We start from the raw sequence: 17,085 nt of genomic DNA, 5'->3' as shown, positions 1-17,085 counted from the left end.
GGTTTCATGGTCATCAGTAGATTCTTAGTTCCAGATATTTTTTATTGAATTCAAATTCCACCATCTGCCGTGGCGGGATTCGAACCCAGGTCCACAGAACATTACTTGAGTCTGGATTAATAGTCTAGCGGTAATACCACTAGGCCATGTGTGCATGTGTGTGTGCGTGTGTGTGTGTGCTGGTGTATAAATGTGAATGCATGTGAGTATGCATGTGTGTTTGTGTATGGTTGTTGCGTGTATTTAAACATGGCTCAGTGGGTAACAGTAATCGTTCAGTCAGAAGGCTGTGTGTTCAAGTTTCACTCCAGAGACTTGAGCACTAAACCCAGGTCAACCATCCGCAATCCGCATGTGGCACTGAGGGAGTGCTGCACTGCCTTTATACAGGAGAACCTGAATATCTGGTTCAATGTTGAGCAGATCTGATGGTAACCTTCAGAATGGAATTGGATTTCTACTTATAAAGGGAAACAAATCTACAAGGAAAGAGCAAGACAAGTGGGAATGTCACACAGTTCCCAAGAGGATAAAGTAGGCCGCTTTCAGATGCTGATGAGCCACCCAACCCCCTCCATTGGGATCCTTTCCTGGGATTGGATCACCCTGAGAGCAGATGGGCCTGTTGTGTTCAAGGAGCTCTTTCAGAACACAGGCTCAATGGGCTGATTGGCCTCCTTCTGTACTGCCTGAGTGTCTACAATTTATTTTTTAGTCGCAAGTCATAGAATCATAGAAACCCTACTGTGCAGAAAGAGGCCATTCGGCCCATCGAGTCTGCACCGACCACAATCCCACCCAGGCCCTACCCCCATATCCCTACATATTTCCCCGCTAATCCCTCTAAGCTACGCATCTCAGGACACTAAGGGGCAATTTAGCATGGCCAATCAACCTAACCCGCACATCTTTGGACTGTGGGAGGAAACCGGAGCACCCGGAGGAAACCCACACAGACACGGGGAGAATGTGCAGACTCCGCACAGTGACCCAAGCCGGGAATTGAACCTGGGTCCCTGGCGCTGTGCGGCAGCAGTGCTAACCACTGTGCTACCGTGCCAGTTGGAGGAATTGTGTTCTCTGGCTGTGGTTTCCTACATTACAACTACCGAATAGCACGTGATTCGCTGCAGTGATCTGTGAAAGGTGCTCGGTAAGTGTCAAATGGGGAAGATCGATGCCTGGAAAATTGTCACCTTCTCATTGGCCCGTTGAAGGCCATGACTCCCAGGGTGTCCTAATCCTGATTGGGCCAATGGCTCTTACAGGATGAAAAACATACACTGAATAACGGGAGCAAAACCATTCAGAAAACCAATGACCCTAATCACCAGACATAATCCACAGAGGGGAGCAGAAACGTCATTGTGTGAAGAGTTAGGAGAGAGTCTGGTTGTGTTTCAGATTGTTTGCAATGTTTCACGAGTGACCACTCTGGATTTGTGATGTGTGCTTACGAGAATGTGAGCGATGTGTAGTGAATAAGGCAGCAACAAATCACGGGGCTGAGGTTTACACTCCCCAACCCGTGGCTGTGAAGGGAGAGCAGATAAAATCAGGCTGCTTTGTGCCTACCCACTCTCCCCTGTCCTGTCTGAAATTTTACCGGGGGGCAGCAAGGTCCCGGGGAATGGAGGTGCACGCGGCACTAATCACCTGGGCCCACGCTTTAGGGGATTCAGGCTCAGGCAGCGCCACCCCCGCCCTCGAGTGGTCACCTCACCCTTCAATGTTCTCACACAAACGCAGGAGATCTGATCCCCCTGGAGGGAAAACCTGAGTCCATGAGGCCATTTGTTTGGACAGCCAGGCTGCCTTCTGGGTGATATAGTCCACTCTTGGTAACACTCTGGCCCTCGCATGCAGGGGGCAGCCCACTGAAGGACTACAGGAGTCAAGGTGATGGTGTGGCCTGGGGAGGCCATGAGGAGTGGTGGTTGTACCAACTGCGAGTGAGTGAGTGAGTGAGCGAATGAGTGACCCTCCCCTTTCCCCTCCATTCCCACAAACCGAACCAACCATTGGGCCGAGAGGAGGAAACCCCAGGCTGAAGTGGGACTCCTCCCCCCCCCGCCCCCACAAGGTGTGTATGCATTCACCAGGCCCACTTCAGAGTCTGCACACCAGAGGCGAATGCAGGATGTGTGTTAGATAAACCCAAATCCTTAGCTTACCCCTGGACTCTGGTCCCCTCCGCCTTCCCTGGTGACCAGGACCTGGGGCCTAGTCTGTCACTCTCTCTCCAGCTCTGCTTCGAGAGAGAAAAGGCAGAAGGTTTTCTATTCAGCAGCTCTGTTGCTTGGCACTTTTTAATGGCCATTTCATTCATTACTAATTTATTTTTAAAGATCAGTTCATTGCTGTTACGTTGATTTCTTCAGCAAGTTGTTCCTGTTTCCTTCACACCTTGGCTGGCGATTCTCTGGCTGTTCGCTGGTGGCAGGTCCTCTGGTAAAGAAGTCAAATGGTCTTCACTGCGAGAGGTTTTTGAGTACAGGAGCAGATTTTTGTTGCTTCAATTATACAGGGCCTTGGTGAGGCCACACCTGGAATATTGTGTGCAGTTTTGGTCTCCTTTTCTGAGGAAGGATGTTCTTGGTCTCGAGGGAGTGCAGCGAAGGTTTACCAGGCTGATTCCGGGGATGGCGGGACTGATGTATGAGGAGAGATTGACTAGGTTAGGATTGTTTCGCTGGAGTTCAGACGAATGAGGGGGGGATCTCATAGAGGCTTATAAAATTCTAACAGGACTAGACAGGGTAGATGCAGGAAGGATGTTCCCGATGGTGGGGGAGTCCAGAACCAGGGGTCACAGTCTGAGGATTCAGGATGGAGGTGAGGAGACATTTCGTCACCCAAAAAGTGGTGAGCCTGTGGAATTCATTACCACAGGAAGTAGTTGATGCCAAAACATTGAATGTATTCGAGAGGCGGCTGGATATAGCACTTGGGATCAAAGGTTATGGGGAGAAAGCAGGATTAGGCTATTGAGTTGAATGATCAACCATGATCATGATGAATGGCAGAGCAGGCTCGAAGGGCCGAATGGCCTCCTCCTGCTTCTGCCTTCTATGTTTCTATGTTTCTGTGGCCCCACGAGCAGTGCACTTCCTCTGTGGGTTTCCCGGCTAAAATGGGAAATCCCATTGACAGCGGCGGGAGAGGAAGATCCCACCTCTCGCAAGCGGCATGTTGCCTCTCACTGCTGAGAAATCCGCTGATGGGAGGCTGGAGAATTCTGGCCCTTCACTCGTTCTTGTGAAGTTGGTGTTTGATGTGACATCAAATCCGATGTCAGGCTTCCCGCTGGTGGGGAACGAGACACTCGCAAGGGTCTGATTGGTCATTGGAGAAGCTGCAAAAGGGGGTATTTTTGCTCCAATAGAAATGGGAAGTTTTGGAAATTCTCAACACGTCGGGTGGCATCTGTGCAGAGAGAAACAAAGGCCAGTGACCCTTCATCACAACTAGTACAGGTCTTGGGAGCTGAAGCCTTGACTCACTGATGCTGCCTGGCCTGCACGGTATTTCCGGAACTTTCTGCTTATGTTTCAGATTTCCAGCATCCACACGAGTTTGCACTCCTATTACACACTCTCTGCTGGGCAGTTGTAAGTGTGGTTAATTCCAATTGAAGATGAGAAAATATTTATCACTCACATGCAAAGTGTAATTTTTTCTGTAAAGCCCATTAGTGCGGATGAAAATAACAGGTGGATTGATTGGTGCTAATTTACTGGAAGATTTTGCCAGTTTTAAACTTGCACGTGAAACCAGGAGTCGTGGGCCAATAGAATACATCATTTTTGATACATCAGCTTTGACAAAGGGTCGCCTGGACTCGAAACGTCAGCTCTTGTCTCCCCTTACAGATGCTGCCAGACCCGCTGAGATTTTCCAGCATTTTCTCTTTTGGTTGGTACATCATTGATAGTTCCAGATATTCTCACTTGTACATGGGATTGTTGTTTGTGGTGCTTCTGAGCTTTAGGTCTTTTGGATGATGTTATCTGGATATTACATGGGGCCAGTTTCAGAGAGGCAGAGCTGGTTGCAATGTATGAATGAAAGCTGTGTGTAATTGTCTGGCAAAGCCCGGTTTAGAAAGTGTTTCATGCTCAAACCTGAAGTGTCAATGGGCTTTAGAAATAGAGTAAGAGTTTTCACAACACCAGGTTAAAGTCCAACAGGTTTATTTGGTAGCAAATGCCATTAGCTTTCGGAGCAGCGCTCCGGAAAGCTAATGGCATTTGCTACCAAATAAACCTGTTGGACTTTAACCTGGTGTTGTGAAAACTCTTACTGTGTTTACCCCAGTCCAACGCCAGCATCTCCACATCTTTAGAAATAGAGGCATAGAGTACAAGATCCAAGAGGTTTTGCTAAAACAGTTTGACTCCAATGTGACCATGGTTCCTAATCCCTGGGGATTAGCGTCGAGACGCAGGAAGAATTGTTTGAGAGGAACAATAAATGAGGCAGAAGGGAATAAGGATTGAGGAGGAGTTTCTCTGCCACTCGCTGGTCTGGCTTCGCTGCCGGAATTTTTGCCCCTGCAGTGTGGGCACTGGTGAGATAGTTTGTGATTCCACCCGCTGTCCGTCCTGCAAACTATGGGCGGGGACTGAGGAGGAAGTTGGGCCAGTAGAACATCCGAAAACCAAAGAATCCCCCCCCTACCACCTCCCCAACCCTGCCTCTCCACACCTTGGCGCATGTCGGTATAATCCAGCCCACACATCACGAGCAATTGCAAAGTTTACTTTTATGCAAACGTTTTGTATAACTCAAACCTCCTGTCAGTGTCACACATAATTCCTGTAACTCGTTTCCTATCACACTGTTAAAGTAAAGTTTATTTATTAGTGTCACAAGTCGGCTTACATTAACACTGCAATGAATTTACTGTGAAAATCCCCTAGTCGCCACACTCCGGCGTCTGTTTAAGTACACTGAGGGAGAATTTAGCATGGCCAATGCACCTAACCAGCACGTCACTCAGACTGTGGGAGGAAACTGGAGCACCCGGAGGAAACCCACGCAGACACGGGGAGAATGTGCAAACTCCACGCAGACAGTGACCAAAGCCGGGAATCGAACCCGGGTCCCTGGCGCTGTGAAGCAGCAGTGCTAACCACTGTGCCACCGTGCCGCCCGATACCCTGACTGTAAAACAAATGATTCACGATGAGCAAATAGAATGTTGGCCTTTATTACGAGGAGGATGGAGTATAAAAGCAGGGAAGTCTTGCTACAAATGAACAGAGCATCAGTGAGACCACACCAAGAGTATAGTGTACAGTTACAGTCACCTTATTTAAGGAAGGACGTATTCGCATTGGAAGCAGTTCAGAGAAGGTTCTCTGGACTCATTCCCAGGATGAGGAGTTTGTCTTATGAGGAGAGATTGAGAAGGCTGGGCCTGTACCCATCGGAGTTTAAAATAATGAGAGGGAATCTGATTGAAATGTATAAGAGTCCCGGGGGGGTTGAAGGGGGCAGGGCTTAACAGGGTAGACGCTGAGAGGATGTTTCCCCTCCTGAGGAATCGGAAGGCCCAACGGGGGTTGCAGGACTGGCCCAGGGAGGTCCGGGAGGCCAGCGATCAAGGGGTGGGGGGGTCGGGGGTGCAGCGATGGAGGAGTGAAGGGCTGGCCAGCGATTGGAGGCCAGCAGTCGTTACAGGTACAGCACAAGGTTACACACAGAGTAAAACTCTGTTGAAAGCAGCCGGGTGGCCGGCAATGGGAGGCCGCTGTGGATGCGCTGATCTCTGCGCTGACAGATCGGCGCGTGCGCAGTGGCCCGCTCAGCGCAATGCTGCCAGCCACTCAGAGTGAATCCCGCTGAGGCGCTCTGCAATGCTCAGTGTTGGAGATTCATTCTGGAAATCACGCTTTAAAAACCAGCGGGATTTATCCCATTTTCTCACACCAGGGAAGTTAGAATTTTTTCAGGAAAATACCAGCCAGTAACTCCGCAGATTACATCAGTAGGGCGAGCGGGGGGGGGCGGGGGGGGGGGGGGGTGGAATCTTTCTGTCAGAACTGCACTCAGACTTGATTTGAGGAAGTGACGAAGATGATTATTGAGGGTGGGGCAGTGGATGTTGTCTACATGGACTTCAGTAAGGCCTTTGACAAGGTCCCTCTTAGCAGACTGGTGCAGAAGGTGAAGTCGCATGGGATCAGAGGTGAGTTGGCAAGATGGATACAAAACTGGCTCGGTCAAAAAAGACAGAGGGTAGCAGTGGAAGGGTGTGTTTCTGAATGGAGGTCTGTGACAAGTGGTGTTCTTCAGGGATCAGTGATGGGACCTTTGCTGTTTGTAATATATATAAATGATTTGGAGGAAAATGTAACTGGATTGATTAGTAAGTTTGCGGACAACACAAAGGTTGGTGGATTTGCGGATAGCGATGAGGGCCATCAGAGGATACAGCAGGATATAGATCAGTTGGAGACTTGGGCGGAGAGATGGCAGATGGAGTTTAATCTGGACAAATGTGAGGTAATGCATTTTGGAAGGTCTAATACAGATAGGAAATATACAGTGAATGGCAGAACCCTTAAGAGTATTGATAGGCAAAGGGATCTGGGTGTACAGGTACACAGGTCACTGAAAGTGGCAATGCAGGTGGAGAAGGTAGTCAAGAAGGCATACGGCATGTTTGCCTTCATCGGCCGGGGCATTGAGTTTAAAAATTGGCAAGTCATGTTGCACCTTTATAGAACCTTAGTTAGGCTGTACTTGGAATATAGTGTTCAATTCTGGTCGCCACACTACCAGAAGGATGTGGAGGCTTTGGAGAGGGTGCAGAAAAGATTTACCAGGATGTTGCCTGGTATGGAGGTCATTAGCTATGAGGAGAGGTTGGAGAAACTTGGTTTGTTCTCACTGGAACGACGGAGGGTGAGGGGAGACCTGATAGAAGTCTACAAGATTATGAGAGGCATGGACAGAGTGGATAGTCAGAAGCTTTTTCCTAGGGTTGTAGAGTCAATTACTAGGGGGCACAGGTTTAAGGTGCGAGGGGCAAAGTTTAAAGGAGATGTACGAGGCAGATTTTTTACACAGAGAGCAGTGGGTGCCTGGAACTCGTTGCCAGGGGAGGTAGTGGAAGCGAATACGGTAGTGACTTTTAAGGGCGTCTTGATAAGTACATGAATAGGATGGGAATAGAGAGATATGGTTCCCAGAAGGGTAGGGGGTTTTAGTTAAATCGGGCAGCATGGTCGGTGCAGGCTTGGAGGGCCGAAGGGCCTGTTCCTGTGCTGTAATTTTCTTTGCTCTTTGTTCTTTCAGATATCAAAAAATAATTCATATTCATCAGTGTAGAGGGGGCTTTACTCTGTATCTAATCCCGTGCTGTACCTGTCCTGGGAGTGTTTGATGGGGACAGTGTAGAGGGAGCTTTACTCTGTATCTAACCCCGTGCTGTACATGTCCTGGGAGTGTTTGATTGGGACAGTGTAGAGGGAGCTTTACTCTGTACCTTACCCCGTGCTGTACCTGTCCTGGGAGTGTTTGAGGGGACAGTGTAGAGGGAGCTTTACTCTGTGTCTAACCCCGTGCTGTACCTGTCCTGGGAGTGTTTGAGGGGACAGTGTAGAGGGAGCTTTACTCTGTGTCTAACCCCGTGCTGTACGTGTCCTGGGAGTGTTTGAGGGGACAGTGTAGAGGGAGCTTTACTCTGTATCTAACCCCGTGCTGTACCTGTCCTGGGAGTGTTTGATGGGGACAGTGTAGAGGGAGCTTTACTCTGTACCTTACCCCGTGCTGTACCTGTCCTGGGAGTGTTTGAGGGGACAGTGTAGAGGGAGCTTTACTCTGTGTCTAACCCCGTGCTGTACCTGTCCTGGGAGTGTTTGAGGGGCCAGTGTAGAGGGAGCTTTACTCTGTGTCTAACCCCGTGCTGTACCTGTCCTGGGAGTGTTTGAGGGGACAGTGTAGAGGGAGCTTTACTCTGTGTCTAACCCCGTGCTGTACGTGTCCTGGGAGTGTTTGAGGGGACAGTGTAGAGATGGAGACAGTAATTCTGTTTGTAAGGCTGCCTCAGTCCATTAATCCTGAACATTGTGAGATGAGGAGTTTTGCAGCCAGTTGGTTTAGATTAATGTGGAATTGTGGTTCCAACCAAGAATAGGTTTCACCACGAGTTTAAAAAAAGCAATTACTTAACCGAGTTTCTCAAAAACTGTCAACTTATCCAACTGTAAACTAAACGAAGTTGAGGTCAGTGTTTAAAAATAAGGGGGTCATCCATTGAAGGCAGAGACGAGGAGAAATCCTTCCTCTGAGGGTCACGACCTCTGGAACTCTCTTCCTCAAAGGGCAGTGGAGCCTTTGAATGTTTTTAAGGCCGAGCTCGATAAATTCTTGATTGACAAGGGGGTGAAAGGTTATCGGGGGTCAGTAGGAGTGTGGGGTTGGGGTCACTATCAGATTAGCCATGATCTTATTGAATGGAGGAGAGGCTTGAGGGGTCAAATGGCCTCCCCTTGCTCCTAATTCATATGTTTGTCTATTCTTAGCTTTCTCTCACTAGCTCCCTAACCCTTACCCTTAGTCTGAGGCTCTCTCCCTGATCCTCTCCCTCACTGTCTCCCTCTCCCTCACTGTCTCCCTCTCTCTCACTGTCTCCCTCATTCTTACCTTCTCCCTCACCTTCACTGTCACCCTCACTGTCTCCTTCATTCTTACCCTCTCCCTCACTCTCTCCCTCACCCTCTCTGCCCCTCCTTGCCCTCAATCAGCCTCAGTTTTATCTCCCTCCTCACCCTTACCCTGATCCTCAATCTCACACTGAATCTCTCTCTTCCCTGTACACCTCGCTCCCTCCTTTTTTCCCTCGCTTATTCCCTCTGAATCTTCCTTGACCTTTACCGTTACACTCATCTCGAAGACAGGTCCTCAACTGGAAGACTGACATAAGCAGAGATTCTTTTATTTATGAATTTTCCTGCTCTCTCACTGGGTGAGGGAAATCTGTAGCTATCCCTGCCTAATACGAAGGACATCTCAGACCGGCCCCTCACATTCTCCCTGACTCAGAGACCACCATTAACTCTTCAATATTGCGCACTTTCCTGCAGCTTCTGCTCCTTCTCTCTACGCTCCATCATGTGGTCTGACATGTACTGGTGATGTAGACCTGAGTGGACCATGTGATTGGCCCTCCTTTATCTCAGTGGGCAACAAGATTCAAATCAGTCTTGTTTATGAAGCGTGACCCAATGAATAAGAGTCAATACATTTAATACAAGCCAAATATTTCAGCTTTTTTTACGTTTATTTATTAGTGTCACAAGTAGGCTTGCATTAACACTGCAATGAAGTTACTGTGAAAATCCCTGAGTCGCCACAGTCCGGCACCTGTTCGGGGACACTGAGGGAGAATTTAGCACGGCCAATGCACTTAACCAGCACGTCTTTCGGACTGTGGGAGGAAACTGGAGCACCCAGAGGAAACCCATGCAGACACGGGGAGAATGTGCGCACAGACAGTGGCCCAAGCCAGGAATCGAACCCAGGTTCCTGGCGCTGTGAGGCAGCAGTGCTAACCACTATGTCACCGTGCCGCCCCCTAATGAGTTATGAGTTATAGAAAATGCTGAATCATTTACATATCAATAAAACTGTAATCAATTTCGAATGGTAAAAACAAAGTAAATATTGACATTTTGGACACAGAGGGAGCGCGCGGTTCTCACAGTCAGTGCTGTGAGCAATCAGCACGCACCTCACTTCACTCACCCTCGCTTTACGGGCGAATCACTTCAGTCAGACCGGTAGGAAAAAAATTACACAGACTGAAATCAGTGGAATGTGGCAAACCTGGGCGTGGACAACGGTCAACAAAATGTCCGGTGGGGCTGCACTCAGAACCCTGATGGGCCCCACGCACACAGCTCCCCCCCCCCACCCCCCACCGGGCTGTAGGTTACCCACTGATGTGGACAATCTATTTACATATTTAGCATTAACCCTTTGCACTAAAGATGTAGCATCCTAGACATGCCATCTCAGCTCAGAGGTAGATCTGATCCTTCCTGGCTCAACAGTTTGGTCACTTGTCCCTCTGAGGGAGCCTGGTTACAAAGAAAACATTTACATTTAAATCTCTCCTATCCATCAAATGCCATTTCAGAAACTAGAGTAGCTGATCGAAGCCGGCACTCCGGTACAGCACCGAGGGAGTGCAGATGTTAAACTGAGGCACAATCTCAGCCACATGGTGAGGATGACATGTCTTTAACCTCTGGGGAAAGAGGAGGGGCCGTGGGGAATAATTCGGCTGGTTTTCTGAGGAGCTGACACATGCATGATGGGGCGAATGGCCTCCTTTTGTGTTGTCCACTTGGAGGGCAGGAATTCTTCCTGGGAATTCTGCCAATATTTATTTTTCCACCAATATCAAGAAAATAGATGATCTGATAGTGCTGATCGTGGGAACTTTCCATACACAAATTACCCACTCTGTTTCCTAAATTACAACAGTGACCACACATCTTGGTTGGCCGCAGAATGCTTTGGGGCATTCCAGGTGGAGCAACGTCCTGTCACTGCAAATCTTTCTTTCCTATATCACATGAGGAAGTGTCACAGAGGACCTGGTGAATACTAAGCAGGAAAAGGGAGAAATTATGGGGCAACAATATAATGATTGAAAAGTTCTGTCTTTTGGAAGGCAGGAGAGAGCGAGGGGAAGGCAAAGTTGATTTGAAGACAATTTGGAGAAGATTTGGGGGGTTGTCAATTAAGGAGTAGTCTCTGATGTTAAGGGTTGTCTCAGTAATAACCCAGACTTGCAGGAGAGAACACAAACAGTACCCCGCTGAGTGACACTTCCTGGATATTTATTCAGACACTGCCCATTGTTACTGATGCAGCAAAATAATTCATCTTGACCCCTCCCCCCACCTTTCCCGAGAGTCTTCAACCAATGATGAAAGAGAACAGTCACTGTTGAAATGCGTTGGCGGGATTAGGAATGATTGGGCGGGATTAGGAATGATTGGGTGGGATTAGGAATGATTGGGCGGGATTAGGAATGATTGGGCGGGATTAGGAATGATTGGGCGGGATTAGGAATGATTGGGCGGGATTATGAATGATTGGGTGGGATTAGGAATGATTGGGCGGGATTAGGAATGATTGGGCGGGATTAGGAATGATTGGGCGGGATTAGGAATGATTGGGTGGGATTAGGAATGATTGGGCGGGATTAGGAATGATTGGGCGGGATTAGGAATGATTGGGCGGGATTAGGAATGATTGGGTGGGATTTGACGGCTTTCGCTCGAGCGAGACCACAAATTCCCGCTCGAGGTCAGTGGACAATTCCGTTGTCCGCCCCTTGCCTGCTCCGATTCTGTGGCAGGCGAAGTGGTAGAATTCCGGGGATTGTGTCAATTACAGGCTACTGTGGAACCGGTTAAATAGCCAATATCCAATAGCAAATAGCCAAAATCGGAAGCTTCCAAATACAAATGGCAATTTCCAAACACACAAACATCTGAGTCGGGAGCAGGGCCATTTGCCAACTATTCCTTCAAAGGCACGACCTCGACTACCTAGAAGGACAAGGGGGACACCACCACCTGCAAGTTCCACTCCGAGCCACTCACCATCCTGTCTTAACACTTATTCCTTCACTGTCATTGGATCAAAATTCTAGACCTTCCTCCCTAACAGCACTATGGGTGGTCCTACATAACATGACCTGCAGCAGTTCAAGAAAGCAGCTAATTACTACCTTCTTGAGGGCAATTAGGGATGGACAATAAATGCTGGTGTAGCTCCACTCACCCCATGAAAGAATAAAGAATACATAGAAACACAGAAACTAGAAGCAGGAGGAGGCCATTCGGCCCTTTGAACCAGCTCTGCCATTCATTTTGATCATAGCTGATCATCAAATTCAATATCCTGATTCCCTCATATCCCTTGATCCCTTTAGCCCCAAGAGCTATATCTAATTTCTCCTTGCAATCTAACAACGTTTTGGCCTCAACTACTTTCTGTGGTGGTGAATTCCACACATTCACCACTCTCTGGATGAAGAAATTTCTCCTCACTCAGGTCTAAAAGGTTTACCCCTTATCCTCAAACTATGACCCCTAGTTCTGGACTCCCCCACCATTGGCAACATTCTTTCTGAATCTACCCTGTCTAACCCTGTTAGAATTTTAAAAGTTTCGATGAGATCCCCTTTCACTCTTCTAAACTCCAGTGAACATAATCCTAACCAACTTAAGTCTCTCCTCATATGACAGACCTGCCATCCCAGGAATCAACCTGGTAAACCTTTGCTGTACTCCTTCTATAGCAAGGATATCCTTCCTCAGATACGGACACCAAAACTGCACACAATACTCCAGATGTGTCCTCACCAACACCGTATACAATTGCAGTAAAACATCCCTATTCCTATACTCAAATCCTCTCGCTATGAAGGCCAACATACCATTTGCCTTCTTTACTGCCTGCTGTACCTGCGCGCTTACTTTCAGTGGCTGATGCACGAGGACTCCAAGGTCTCGTTGAGTATCCACCTCTCTCAATTTACACCCATTCAAGTAATAATCTGTCTTATTATTGCTACCAAATATGATAACCTCACAGTTACCCACATGATACTGCTTCTGCCATGCAGATGCCCACACACACAGTCTACAATTGGCTCCTTGAGCCTGCTCCGCCGTTTGATAAGATGTGATTGGTGTCTCAACTCTACTTTCCCCTCAGCCCCCGATAACCCTTTAACTTCCTCGTTCATCAAGAATCTATCTCATCCACGTTTAACGTATTCGATGTCCCTGCCTCTCTGGGGCCAACCACCAACAGACCAACCACCCACAGGCCAACAGACCAACTACCCGCTGAGAAAACAAATTCTCCTCATCCCTGTCTCAAATTGGAGATCCTTTAATTTTCAAACTGCAAATCTCAACCCTTCGGAGGGTCGGGAGGAAGTAGTGACAGGAAGGGTGAGAGGTCAAGTCTGCAAACGTTTTTTAAAAAACAAAACATAAAATTCGACACATTCAGACTGTGACAAACGCATTAAAAATGATACAATGAAAGAAATGGTGATGCGAAGGAGCTGCTTTTGATTGGCGGGGGAAGGGGGAAGAGGGTTAGCCATTGGTTTCCTCAAGTAGAAATGTTTCCTTCTGGAGTGAAGGAACTTCTTCACCCAAAGGGTTGTGAATCTGTGGAATTCCCTGCCCAGTGAAGCAGTTGAGGCTACCTCATTGAGGTCTTTAAGGCAAGGATAGATAAAATTTTTGAACAGTAAAGGAATTAAGGGTTATGGTGAGTGGGCGGGTAAGTAGAGCTGAGGCCACAAAAAGGTCAGCCATGATCTTATTGATTGGTGGGGCAGGCTCGAGGGGCCAGATGGCCTACTCCTGCTCCTAGTTCTTATGTTCTTCTGAATGATTGGACAGCGCTGTGAACATGCTTCAGCTTCATTAGTCTCTGATTAGCCATTCTAATGTCGCCTGGGTGAGTCTGATGGTAATCATGTTTCCCCCTGAATGAAGCTATAGCAATGGGATTGGAGTGCCCCCAACCATTGGAAAGAAATAGAATCACTTCCCACCTGGAATACGAAGGGACTGGCTGCAATGCCAGTAATAAGTATTAAGTCTATTCAGTATTAAGAGGCTGAGTAGACTGCGGCTATCTTAATTGGAATTTAGAAGAATGAGGGGGGATCTTATAGATGCATATAAAATTATGAAGGAAATAGACAAGATATAAGCAGGGAGGTTGTTTCCACTAGCGGGTGAAACTGGAACTAGGGGGCATGGCCTCAAAATAAGGGGGAGCAGATTTAGGGCTGAGTTGAGGAGGAACTTCTTCACACAAAGGGCTGTGAATCTGTGGAATTCCCTGCCCAGTGAAGCAGTTGAGGCTGCCTCATTGAATGTTTTTAAGGCAAGGATAGATAAATTTTTGAACAGTAAAGGAATTAAGGGTTATGGTGAGCGGGTGGGTAAGTGGAGCTGAGTCCATGAAAAGATCAGCCCTGATCTTATTGAATGGCGGAGCAGGCTCGAGGAGCCAGATGGCCTACTCCTGCTCCTAGTTCTTATGTTCTTACCACCCCATTCAATTTTACTCCCCACTATGGGGGATGGGTGCAGAACTGGGTTTCACACACTCCCATGGTTTGGCAAGTTTGAAAAAAATTATGCAATTTTAACCTTCTGTTCCCAAGATGTCGGCCAGCAAAATGCAAGGCCAGCATTTACTGCCCATCCCTAACTGCCCTTGAGAAGGTGAGGGTGAGCTGCCTTCTTCAACTGCTGCAGACAATGTGGTGTAGATACACCCACAGTGCTGTTAGGGAAGGGCTTTGATCTAGTGACAGTGAAATAACAGTGATATATCTTCAAGTCTGGTGAGTGTCTTGGAGACGAATTCAGGCGATGGCGTTTCCCCCACATTTTCTGTCCAAGTCCTTCTAGGCCTTAGGTTTGGAAGGTGCTATTGAAGGAATCTTGGTGAATTGCTGCAGTGCACCTTGTCAATGGTACACACCGTGGCTGCTGTGCGTCGTGGAGGGAGTGGATCTCTAAGGCGTTGACCAATCAAGCCAGCTGCTTTGTTCTGCATCTTGAGTCGAGCTTCTTGATTGTTGTTTTTTGCTGCACTCATCCGGGCAAGTGGATAGTGTTCCATTACACTCCTGACTTGTGCCTTGTAGATGGGGGACAGGCTTTGGTAGAGAGTTACCCTCTGCAGGATTCCCAGCTCTGAACTGCTGCTGTTGCCATGGTATTTATATTGAAGTCCAATTAAGCTTCCCCACAATCTCTGTAGTGGAATTCAGCATGGTTTCCTCCTCAGTATGGCACTGATGATCTATGATCCACGTGCAATCAGCGTATCAGTTTAAATAAGAAACCAGGGATGTGAGTAACGCAGGCCTCAAATCGGAGCAAGTTATGGCTGAGAGACGGGAGTGCCTCATGCTGTTTGGGCCAGAGACGGGTGTGGCAACATCTGGTTAATGTTCCCTCTTTCTCTCTCTTGTTTCCCTTGAACAGACTCGGAGTCCCAGACATTCCCAGAGCCAGCAATCTGGGTTGGCCGATCAGGCAGCCAAACTACCCTTCGCTTCGGCAGAGTCCTTGGAAACCATGTCGGAGGCCGAAGTCCCGATCGGTTTCACCCGGTCCAACCGTTTCCGGCAGAGTCTGCCCCTGTCCCGGTCCACCAGTCAGACCAAACTTCGCTCGCCAGGTAAGCTGAAAGCTGCTGAGTCTATCAGTGGGAGAGCCTGCACCAACTCATCCCCCCTCCTTCTCCCCAGCCCCCTTCCCCAACCCCCAAGCCCTCCTCCCCCACCCCCCCTCCCCCACTCCTGCTCTCCCCCACCCCCCCCCACCCCCTCCCCCACTCCCCCTCCCCCCCCACACCCCCTCCACCACCCCTCACCCCCACTCCTGCTCCCCCACCCCCTCCCCACTCCCCCTCCCCCCACACCCCCTCCACCACCCCTCACCCCCACACCTCCTCCCCCTCCCTCACCCCCACACCTCCTCCCCCTCCCTCACCCCCTCCTCCCCCACTCCCTTCCCTCTCACCCCACCCCCCCCCCCACCCCCTTCGCTCCCACCTCCCCCTCCCCCTCCCCCACCACCTTCCCCCACCCCCTTTCCCTCCCCCACCCCTCCACCCCTATCACGGTTAAGTGAATTCAGTTCTGGGCACTGGACTTCAGGAAGATTATATTGGTTTGAAAGAAAAAGAGAAAATGCTGGAAAATCTCAGCAGGTCTGACAGCATCTGTGGAGAGAGAATAGAGCCAATGTTTTGTGTCTGGATGACCCTTCGTCACAACTGCAAGTGCAAGACAGACTCAGAATGATAAGCCAGCATATAAAGGGTTAAATTCGGAAGCAAGGTTTGGCTGAAATTCTCTGCCTTTGTCCGTGGCTGGGATTTTCCGGCGGTGATTTGATTTGATTTATTATTGTCACGTGTATTAACATACAGTGAAAAGTATTGTTTCTTCCACGCTATGCAGACAAAGCATACCGTTCATAGAGAAGGAAACGAGAGAGTGCTGAATGTAGTGTTACAATCATAGCTAGGGTGTGTAATGCAAGGTAGGTCCATTCAAAAGTCTGACAGCAGCAGGGAAGAAGCTGTTCTTGAGTCGGTTGGTACGTGACCTCAGAGTTTTGAATCTTTTTCCTGACGGAAGAAGGTGGAAGAGAGAATGTCTGGGGTGCATGAGGTCCTGGATTATGCTGGCTGCTTTGCCGAGGCAGCGGGAGGTGTAGACAGAGTCAATGGATGGGAGGCTGGTTTGCGTGATGGACTGGGCTTCATTCACAACCTTTTGTAGTTTCTTGTGGTCTTGGGCAGAGCAGAAGCCATATCAAGCTGTGATACAACCAGAAAGAATGCTTTCTATGGTGCATCTGTAAAAGTTGGTGAGAGTCGTAGCTGACATGCCAAATTTCCTTAGTCTTCTGAGAAAGTAGAGGCGTTGATGGGCTTTCTTAACTATAATTAGGTGCTGAAAGGGAATGGAGTTTTGCCTGGAACAACAAGGGGAGGGCAGTCACGGACGAGATTGGTGCATCCTGCCTTTCATAAATCGGCCTGTGTTGCTTTGAGTTCAGATTGGGTTGAATGATGATCTGACTGATTGAGCGCTTTAAAATGTTTAAATCATTCATTCGATGGAAATAATTCCCTCAAGAGGACATTATCTTAAAATTAAAGCCATTCAGGAGGGAAATCAGGAAACACTTCTTCACACGAGAGGCAGTTCTCTCTCCCTCCAAGAGGCTGTGGATTCTGGGGCACAATTCCAATTTGGACAATGAGTTGGATAGTGGCAGATGTCAATGCACAAGTAATCCAGAGGCCCCAGCCAATACTGTTGGGCCAAGGGTTCAAAGCCCACCACAGCTGGTGGAACTTAAATTCAATTCACAAAATCTGGAATTGAAAAGTTAGCCTCAGTAATGGCAACCATGAAACTATTATTGTAAAAACACGCCTGGGTTTTGTCCTGTCAGGGAAGTAAATCTGCCGTCCTTACCTGGTTTGGCC

At 48.5% G+C, this 17,085-nt stretch overlaps 1 protein-coding gene across 1 annotated transcript in view; it reads left to right on the top strand.

Moving 5' to 3' along the window:
- srcin1a (SRC kinase signaling inhibitor 1a) overlaps nt 1-17,085 on the top strand; it is a gene marked incomplete at its 3' end in the record, with an annotated part of 173,313 nt that overhangs the window by 122,333 nt on the left and 33,895 nt on the right. The window contains exon 3 of the mRNA XM_078205274.1: nt 15,063-15,258. Within this exon, the coding sequence (XP_078061400.1) occupies nt 15,156-15,258 (103 nt within the window). The remainder of the gene's footprint in view (nt 1-15,062; nt 15,259-17,085) is intronic.

Source organism: Mustelus asterias, unplaced genomic scaffold (genome assembly GCF_964213995.1).
Source record: "Mustelus asterias unplaced genomic scaffold, sMusAst1.hap1.1 HAP1_SCAFFOLD_647, whole genome shotgun sequence".
Classification (NCBI taxonomy): Eukaryota; Metazoa; Chordata; class Chondrichthyes; order Carcharhiniformes; family Triakidae; genus Mustelus; species Mustelus asterias.
Note: the sequence above shows the minus strand (reverse complement) of the source record. Positions and strands in the feature narration are given on the sequence as shown.